This window comes from Symphalangus syndactylus, chromosome 8 (genome assembly GCF_028878055.3).
Source record: "Symphalangus syndactylus isolate Jambi chromosome 8, NHGRI_mSymSyn1-v2.1_pri, whole genome shotgun sequence".
Classification (NCBI taxonomy): Eukaryota; Metazoa; Chordata; class Mammalia; order Primates; family Hylobatidae; genus Symphalangus; species Symphalangus syndactylus.
The window spans coordinates 28201349-28211603 of record NC_072430.2 but is presented as its reverse complement, the minus strand read 5'-3'; the positions used below and the strand labels follow the sequence as shown (position 1 = coordinate 28211603).

The 10255-nt window shown below is 39.9% G+C and overlaps 1 protein-coding gene and 1 non-coding gene across 8 annotated transcripts in view; both read left to right on the top strand.

The window, feature by feature from the left end:
- The first annotated feature begins 860 nt into the window (after positions 1–860).
- Positions 861–996, top strand: LOC129489107 (U4 spliceosomal RNA). Its single transcript, XR_008659904.1, has one exon. It is a non-coding gene; the product is annotated as a U4 spliceosomal RNA (small nuclear RNA).
- Positions 997–5159: 4163 nt separating this feature from the next.
- TTC8 (tetratricopeptide repeat domain 8) overlaps positions 5160–10255 on the top strand; it is a 54600-nt gene continuing 49504 nt past the window's right edge. For 3 of the 7 annotated variants that reach the window (XM_055288530.1, XM_055288525.1, XM_055288523.1), the window contains exon 1: positions 5251–5380. In XM_055288530.1, coding sequence (XP_055144505.1) covers positions 5267–5380 — 114 coding nt within the window. In that variant the 5' untranslated portion in view covers positions 5251–5266. Of the gene's footprint in view, positions 5381–10255 lie in introns of all 7 variants that reach the window. The other 4 variants (XM_055288529.1, XM_055288528.1, XM_055288521.2 and 1 more) reach the window with 3 other exon arrangements.

Sequence of the window (10255 nt, the reverse complement as noted above, 5' to 3'; positions counted from 1 at the left end):
CACTTTCTTAAGGAATTCCTCAAGAAACTTCCTCCAAGAACTTCCTCAAGGAACTGGGAAAACGAGAACAACCTCCCATCTCTTTGGTAATTCCTCAAACTGTTCTATCTCTAGCATGTAATAAACATTGTCTTGCTGCGGGGTAATTAAGGAATCAGAGAGACCGAGAGGTGGAGGAGGAATTATTTAATTATTTAGGTGCACTGACCCAGTCGGATTAACATCCAAAGGACTGAGCCTCGAACAAAGAGTCAAGCTACCTTTTAAGCATTTTGTGGGGTGGGGGGAGATCTGTGCAGGGGGAAGCAAATTACAGAAGCGAGAAACGAAGACAGTTATTCAATTAAGACATGTATTACATTATTTCTTACTTTTCAAGGAACAACATGTTTTACGACTTGAGATTATTTGTCTAGTGACCTTGCAACTGCACAGCTAGAGAAACAGAGTCTTCACAATGCCTGGGAAAGGGAGAGATAAGGTCCACTAGCCACAGAAAAACAGGCAGTTAATTTTAAAGGACTCCAGCTCTTTCTCTTCTTCAGGGGGAATTGGGTTTTCTTACATACAACTGAGTTTTTGCTTACACATTCTTTAATTTCTTTTAATTCCTATTTCAGTCTGACTGAAAACAGAGGAGCTACCTGGTTGCACACATTACTGATTCCCACCCAATGTGTTTCTATGTTCTTTGAAAGACAATGTAATTGTGCCTTACTTGAATTAAATTGATGCGATATCCACAATCATCCCATAAAATATTCACTATCATTATCACTATCATTATAATCTGGCTCATAGGCCAGATTAGGATGGTCAAATAAGTTAGTTTGTTAAACCAATTTAAAACACACAGTCTTAGCTTTGTACAGTGGAAATATGGTAGCCAATGAGGTTTATCCTAGGTTACTGCTAATTGAAAACTTTTTCCAATACCCTGCCATGACAACTTGCAAGATAGTCAGCACTGCCAATTTTTGACAGTCACTATGGAGACTGATTTTTTTTTAGAAAAAAGTGGGAAGCAAGGGGAAAGAGATGAGTAGGTGAACGCATTTAGATCAGGCAGGTGAAAGGACCACACTACTGTGGGTCACTCGATGTTCATATGTTCTGCCTCTCTCTCTGCCTTATCTGCCTTCTCCAAAGATGGCATAGTTACAAGAACCAGAGTGTAGGTAAGAATGTTCAGAGATGGAAGGTTCATGGTGCCAATCTATGCTTGCTCTATCAAAAAGACCGAGGTTGCTGGGTGCTGTGGCTCACACCTGTAATTCTAACACTTTGGAAGATTGAAGCAGGCAGAGTACTTGAGCCTAGGGGTTCAAGAACAGCCTGGGCAACATGGCAAGACCACATCTCTACAAAAAACTTAAAAAAGATTAGCTGGGCATGATGGCGCACACCTGTAGTCCCAACTACCTGGGAGGATGAGGTGGGAGGATGACCTGAGACCTGGAGGTTGAGGCTGCAGTGAGCAGGCAATGAGCCATGATGGTGCCACTGCACTCCAGCCTGGACGACGAGCAAGATCCTATCCCCAAACAATAAAAATAATAAAAAGATAGAAGTAAGTATGAGCTACACCTATAGCTCAGCAATGACCTAGTGAGCAGCAGTATACATTTTAAGCACAAAACAAGTGGGTTAGAATGAATGATATCAATGGGTGGTCAATTTGAGGCAGACAAGACTGATCCATGCTTTATGAATATTTAAGGTTTATTTTGCTTTCCATCTCTGTTTACAAGTAACACTCTTGTTTGTTTTGTCCTTTTAACGTATGTTTAAGAAGTAAATGTCTATTCTATGTTTAACATGTTTCATGCATTAATTATGTACTTATTATCTGTCTTAACATATGAGTTGATGTAACATATACTTACAGATAAGTTTCATCTATCCCATTTGTTTTTCCTATTCTTTAGGGCAGAGTTGAAAATTCTTAAATAATACAGCAAATGCATGTTACACTACGGATAAAAAATCTGAGGCACAGGCCAATAAGTCCCTTCCACAAAGTCCCCACAACTTTTCCAAGGGCATGAAAAAGTCAGGTTTCAAATATAAAACATCTGGCTCTAGAGCCCTTTTTTTTTTTTTTTTTTTTTTTAGTGACAGGATTTTGCTCTGCTGCCACGCTGGAGTGCAATGGCATGCTCACGGCTCACTGCAGCCTTGACTTCCTGGGCTCACGTCTCAAGTGATCCTCCTTGCCTTTGGCCTCCCAAAGTACTGAGATTATAGGCCTGAGCCACCATGCCCGGCCTCAAAGCCCACTTCTTAATCACCATCCTAAACTGATTCCTAATTTGCCTGAGAAAACACAGCTGCTAAATCTAACCTTAAGTCCAGTGCTCTTCGTGCTAATTACTCTTTGTGTATAAGTACTCTCCAGCCAGGAGAGCTGTCTTGTTCATCTCTGCATTCTTACCACCAAGCACAGAGCCCGGGCAAATACTTGTTGACCAAGAGAATATCTCATTTTATACCTTTTGTTTTTCTTTTGGGTTAAATTTGTGGAATAATTCCAATTTAACATTTAAGAAAATTTAACCTTTGGCATTTCAAGTTAAATTACCTTAGGTATTTGATTAAAAACTGATTAACCTAAAGAAATATCTAGTTGCTACAGAGTAAAAGATAAGGATCTATGAACTGAGATCTAGCATCGATTGTGAAACTGACCCTTTTAAAAGGCTTGTTGCTCTATGCTTCACTTTCTCTGGAAGGAAAATGGTCCTGGTAACTCTTATCTATTCCCTTCACCAGAAATTGTTACATTGTCTATTCTTCCTATTACTAGCATAGCTTTAAAAAAATGGTTTCTGCTTTATCAGTTAGATATTATTAAAAAATGTAAATCTGTCTATAAATTCATAAAATCAATGAACCATAAACATATTTACATGATATTAAAAATAACATATTTTTATATCCTTTTAAAGGCACATTTTATGCTACATTTGGACATGTTTAACATTCTGTAATTTGCTAAATATCCTAAAATTTTCCTCATTCATTTGACTTTTGTGAGAGAAAAAAAATAGCCTTCTGAAAGAAGTTAACATACATTATATGCTAGTAAAATATTTTAATGCCTCATTTGTTCCACATTTATTTGTATGTTTATTGGCACGTTTATTTCCCCACTTACGAAAATAGTGTTTCTCTGTAGGAAGTTGGCAGTAATCTCAATAGATACATGACTAGAACTCAACGTAATGGGTGATTAATCCTGGCTACCCATCAGAATCACCTGGGACACTTAAAAAAACAAAACTGATGCCCCAGTCCTACCTCAAACAATTTAAGTCAGTATTTCTAGGGCTGGAATTGGGACATCTCTATTTTTAAGAACTTCTCAGATATTCTACAAAATACTTGACCAGCACTCTTCAAAACTGTCAAGGTCATCATAAACAAGGAATGTCTAAAAAACTGCCACAGATCAGAGGAGGTAAAGGAGACATGATAACTAAATGTTATGTGGTACCCTAAGTGAGATCCTGGAATAGAGAAATAATATTAGGGGAAAACTACTGAAATCCAAATAAACTGTGGAGTTTAGTTAATAGTAACGTACCATCGTTGGTTCCTTAGTTGTAACAAATGTATCATCTTACACAAAAGCAAATGTCAACATCTCACACAATAGAGAAACTGGGTATATGGGAACTGTCTACTATTTTTGTGACTTTTCTGTAAATCGAAAACTATTCTTTAAAAAAGTTTATTTAGAACATCTGACTATATGCTAGAGAGTAAAAGATAAGGATCTATGAACTGAGATCTAGTATCGTTTGTGAAACTGACCCTTTTAAAGAGTTTGTCTGTGCTTCACTTTCTTTAGTAGGGTTGAAAATCACTTACATAGTAATCTGCTCACAGTGTACCAGAAAACAAAAAGACCCTGTGAAATATTGAGCCCAATTGCCAATTGTCGGCATGTGCGTTCTTAAAAATTTGACAGTCAGAAACCATGGGCTGCTTCATCAGGACCTTTAAGGAGGTTACATTTCTACCGGCAGTTCCAGGGGAACACAAATAGACGAATGACAATACACTTAACTGTAACAATGACAATCCTGATAATTACTGGCTTCCAAAATACAACAATTCGAGAAAGACTGCTTAGTAGAGAATAAAAGGTAACAAATTTCTTAGTTTAGAAGTATAAGTTTCATTTGAATATCTATGAAAAATATAAATATGTGGATTAAATAGAATGTCTAATGTCTTCTCAGATCCCAGTGGTTTGAGAAAAGCCTACCTGGATTTAGCCGGTCACATCTCTCTTTTCATAACCATTGCCATTTTAAGCATATTTGTCATCTGTGCAAATTTCTAGAGAAAGGTCAGAATTGTGTTTGAAGAAATCACTCCGCACAAGTAAACACTTACCAAACAGCAAATGCCAGGAGACGATGTTTCACAAGGCTTTTTTAAAAAATTATTATTATTATTTGCACACATTATCTAGTTTGGTAAAACTGTCACCAATTTACAATCCGGAATCACCATGTGAGTCGAATTAACAAATGTATTAGCAACTTGTAGTCAACCAGATTGCAGTTCCAGCTCCCTAACTCAATGCAATTTTAATAATTTCTCTTCTCTGAGTCTATCTCAGTTTCTCATCTGTAAAATGAGTAAAAACAAGCCCCTTGCAGTTCAGATGTTGAGATTCGGTGGGAAGGACCTCGAGAAACAGAGCGGAGAATTTCAGGATTTAGGGCTTTAGGTCTTGATGGGTGGATGGTACTGTGGAAGCTGTTTACTTGTTTGTGTTTCTAGAATCGGAAGGTAAAGCGAAAGGGATAAAAACGAGCGAATAGAAGAAGTAGGACAGACACCAGACAGAGATCAACTCCCGGGACTTTTCGGGACCTGCGGGGCAGGCAGAGAATTCGGTTGCTAGGCAGCTGCGCCTCCTGGGTGGAGGACCCCCCCCCCCCGCCTCCCCCAGGGGCAGGTGTCTAAGTCACTACCTTTTTGTTTAGCCGCGGTGCCTTCTTTTCAAAATCAATGAAACCTGTAGCCTTTAAAAGTAGACATCTTTTTGCAACCAAGTTTAGGCAAGCCCTGTAGCTGAGTTCTGCTTGTGGTTGTTTTTCTTTTTCTTGTTCTCAGGCGCGCTGCGGGCACCTCTCGGGCAAGGCCCCAGCCCTAGTGGGTTGCCGGGCAGAGCCGGACGCCGCCAGCTCTTCGCTCACGCCCACCGCTTTCCTGGAGCGCTGGGCCTTCGCTGGCCGCACTGGCAGCCATGGGCTCGGAGATGGAGCCGCTGCTCCTGGCCTGGAGCTATTTTAGGCGCAGGAAGTTCCAGCTCTGCGCCGATCTATGCACGCAGATGCTGGAGAAGTCCCCTTATGACCAGGTACCGGCCAGCTCCCGTCAGCCTGTGCATCCTGACGCTGAGGCTGCGGAGTCTAGGGCATATCCTGGCCCCGGGTGGGGAGGTCGGGGAGGAAGGCCCGAGGCGGGGCTGACCGTTCGGCCCTCGGAGGCGCCCGGAGCGAGACCTTGCGGAGCTGTGGCTGGCGGGTCCGCTGTCCGCCACGTCCACGGGGATAGCAAGTTCTGTGCCATGACCGCCCCCTCCTCACAATCTTCAGCCTCCCCTCCCCTATACGTGTCCCAGAGTGAGATCCCTGAATTTTACTTTGACGAGGAACTTTAATAATTCGTTTATACTTGCATATTGATGGGCTTTAAGCTCTCAGCGTGTGCGTTGTTAATTTCTAAAAAATATGCATAAACAAAGATCTGTGACTCTCCACCTCCTGTTAACATAGCTGCCTTCTTCCTTTTGGATCGAACATGTGATCCTCCCACCTCATCTTTAGACTGTTGTCCAAGAGTGAAGGAGGCCATGAGTTTAGCTTGAGGCAAATATGCAAGTTAGAAGAATGAGAATCTAGGAAGGAGAAAGATACATTCATTATTTTAAAAATTACTTAGGCAAGGGAAGCTATAATTGTAGGAGGGAGAAATGGGAAAGAAAGTCTCCTTACAAGAAGGAATGATGGCATTGATGAAAAGAGAACTTAAATAAACTAGAGAAATGTGTATAGCGAGTGGAAAAGGTGGTATACAATGTACGTGAGTGGTACAATTCTGGTGGGCAGGTGGCTCCTAGAATAGGCAAAAAAGGAGAAAATGGGAGAACAGAAGTAGCGCTGCGGCAGTTTGTCAGTGCTTTTAGTAAATGCGGAATATACCTACATAGTTTTAGTTCCCTAGCTTTTCCTCTAGTGGTGTTGCCTTGGAGATGTAAGAAAAAATTGAAAATTGAAGGGAGTTACAAAAGCGGAGGCCTGAGTGTGAATGCTGTTACTAGGCTCTGCCTTAGCTCCCAGCAAATGGATGATGGATGATAACCTGCTGAGATGAACATTTTGTCTTTCAGATAGTACATCTCTCTTAGAACAGCCTACGTTAGTGGTAATGCAAAGCTAGGTACTGTTGTTAGTTCACATTAATTAATAGGACTATGTTTCTGTAGACAAGCATTTTTCCAAGTTTTTTTTTTTTTTTTTGAGACGGAGTCTCGCTCTGTCGCCCAGGCTGGAGTGAAGTGGCGCGATCTCGGTTCTCTGCAAGCTCCGTCTCCTGGGTTCAAGTGTTTCTCCTGCCTCAGACTCCCGAGTAGCTGGGACTACAGGTGCGTGCCACCACGCCCGGCTAATTTTTTTCTATTTTTAGTAGAGACGGGATTTCACCGTGTTAGCCAGGGTGGTCTCGAACTCCTGACCTCGTGATCCGTCCGCCTCGGCCTCCCAAAGTGTTGGGATTACAGGCGTGAGCCACCGCGCCCAGCCCCCAAGTGTTTTTTGGCATAGTAATCTCATAGATATTGCTTAAAAAAATACACAATCAAATATGTTTTGGAATTGTGACAAAATATTGACCCTTTTACATTGGTACAACAGAAGCTTGTTAGGAACCTTTGATGTGACTGGGCACGGTGGCTTACGCCTGTAATCCCAGCACTTTGGGAGGCCGTGGCGGGCGGATCACGAGGTCAGGAGATTGAGACCATCCTGGCTAACACGGTGAAACCCCATCTCTACTAAAAATACAAAAAATTAGCCAGGCGTGGTGGCGGGCGCCTGTAGTCCCAGTTACTCGGGAGGCTGAGGTAGGAGAATGGCTTGAATCCGGAAGGCGGAGCTTGCAGTGAGCCGAGATCGCGCCAGTGCACTCCACACTCCAGACTGGGCGACAGAGCAAGACTCTGTCTCAAAAAGAACCTTTGATGTGCCAGACATTGTTCTAGGCACAATGGTTTGCAGGAACTTTATGTGCCGTTTTCATTTTTCCATTGAGTTACGGTAGTTTTCATTCTGTGTTCCACAAAACAGTAGTCCCAAGAACTGTTCGGTGAGAAGAAGTTTCCTCATTAAATAATACCTTTGGGAAATGTATGTTCCTTCTTGGAGATTCAGGATGCACCCTAAAGGCTCTGAGTAGTTTTGAAGAAAAGGAAGCTAATTTTGCCTATTTTTGATTAATCCAAATAATTAAATAGTTCTGAAAGTTATTTGACCACCGAATTCCTTTTTTTTTTTTTTTTGGCCCAGGGAAAGGGTCAGATATGTTCACTGTTATCCTGGGAAGATGTTGGTACATCGGGAAATGTAGGCGAAGCAGCAGTATTTTTATTAATACTTAAGACCCTCTAATCTTGAGTTCATAGTGACATTCAGTATTGCACCTATGAATTGAGATATCAGGACTTTATATGTATTCATCTCAATGACCTTTCATTGAGTGCTTACTACAGATTGTGTATCCCTTATCTGAAATGCTTGTGTCCAGACCTGAATAGAAGTTTCAAAAAAAGTTATTGTTTTATTTTTATGAGCAAGGGTTGATATGTTCAGCTCCAATATATATCAGAGTAGGTCTAAGAGAATCAGTACCAGATCTGGAGGAAATTTGATATTCTTTTCCTTTCTAATAATTTTTATTTGTTTTATTTGTTTGTTTTGTTTTGTTGAGGTAGTTTATTATGGTTGAACTGTATATATTGCCAGAATAATGAGTAGCATTTTACCAGGAATAGATGTTTAACTTGATGTCATCTTACCAGAGTTAGGTTTTGATACTAGGTAGGGCTATTGAAAAGTTTACAGGGCTTACTCATGTTAGTCATTCTTTGACCTAACTTTAAACATTGTGCTGTTATTACTGTATGTTTTTCATAACACCAGTTTCTGTATTTTGCACCCAGTTGTTATTTCATGTTGGAAATATTTCCCAGAATGATTTTTCCCAAGCTTGAAGAAATCTTGCCTTTTTCTTCATTAAAAAAATTAATATTTATGTTAGAGTGTTGATGCAATTAAAGAAGAGCTTTAGGAAGGAAGCTTAAGGAAGTTCCTTTGATTACAAGCTTGAAAATTATCTTTCCTTAGAACATGATTCCACGATGGCAGGTCTGTATGGTATCCCCAGCACCTGACGCAGAGTCAGGCACACAGGGGCTTTTGTTATGTATTTGCTGAATGAGTGCGTCGATCATGTTCATGTATGTGTTTTGATGGAGTTGTTCATATTTGTCAGCTTCCTCTCTATGAAGGTCGTCCTAGTTGCTTGATGATCTTTGTCTCCCCCTGCCCCATCCTTAATTCTCAGCACCATAGGTTCTTAAATGTACACTTACTTTTTCAAATAAATATAATTTCATTATGGGCATTCTTAATTCTTGTTTTGAGGGTCAGTTTTTAAAAATCAATTTTTAAAATTCTTCCTGGGTTCCTCTAGCAGAGTGTTTCTAATAGTAATGATCATCATTGCTATCCCTTACAGTGCTTTCATTGTTTCGGTGGAGGAAGTTAAATGATGGAGAGATTCACAATCTATGAAAAGCTAACAGAAATGTGACCAGAGCGGGAGCAGATGGTCCTCTGCTCTGCAGTTAGCTGGTTCACCTTCATGCCCCTTTAGCCTCATGGGCATTTACTGAGGTTTTGACATTTAAGAGTACTTTTCCTCTATAACTATTTGAACTACTGTTCTGTGCCACCAAACTGATTATAGTATGGAGTGAGTTTGAAACTCCTGGACACATAGAGAAGCCCAGAAATTAAAATATTTCTTCTGAGTGCCAAGTGGATTCATTTTTGCTCTTACGTTTTCCCCTCCCCATTACAAAAGATAGTTTTTGTTTTTAATAATGTCATTTTTCACTTTTGGTTTTGCTTATTTTTCTCCCAGATGAGAAAAACCTCTCAAAAATGATTTGTTATTTGTTAATCTTTTTATAAGCTGGTCCAGGGAGCTTCAAAAAGATAACGTTTTGGTCCTGATACATTAGCCTATTGAGATGAAGGCCACCTCTAAGACTATTTCATATGCATTTATTTCGCCTTTAAGGGATACTATTTTGGTGTAGAATCATCAAAAGTCTTTAATTATTGCCTTGTATTTTCTATTGGGATTTCTGGATTTTATTTTTGATAGTCAGGCTAGCCAGAGAGGTATGATGTACTATGCAATAGCATGTTTCTTCAGAGTAATACATTTTAATTTGGCTACAAAGGAGCTGAAGGGTAGATTAAATATAATAATATGGTGTTTGGTAATGGGGAAGGGTTCTTGAAGAATATGGGTTCTCAACTGCTTTTTCTAGACACAGAATGGTGAGGGACAGAGGCCAGCCGGGGTCTGTAAGCATGAAGAGTATTAAAGTTCAGATCTGTTAAGAATAAAGAAAGAAGGATAACTGATTAATTTATTATAATTTCCCTTTTTTGATTAAATATAATAGGAATAACCAATTCATAGAGAAGCATTATCTTTTTCAAAGTGTTCTTTAAATTGTGACTGAAAAAGTGGTTAAAAGTTGTAAGATATAAAAAGAGGAAATGCAAAACAGTCCTCTCCGTGCAGCACTGTGACCTAGAGAGAATGTTTGCTTCTGCAGCTCATGTTGATCATCCTGATTAGTTGCTTAATCTGTTTACTGTTCTTTGTGTTCCATATGTCAGATTCATGGCTTTAAAACCAGTCCTGATTTTTAGCTCCATTATAATTAAACAGTTAATAAAACGTGAAGGTTTTTCAGGCAGTGGGATTTTTTAAAGACAATATGCTTTCATTAATGGGGTAGGTGTCTGGTAGATTTTCAGATTATTAAAATTGGTGATTCTGAGGGTGGGACCCATTAGCTGTGTATCAGAAGGGGAGAAAGACTTTTTTCTAACTTACATTCTCGTTTTGCCCCAATCTCTGCTTATAATGAGAG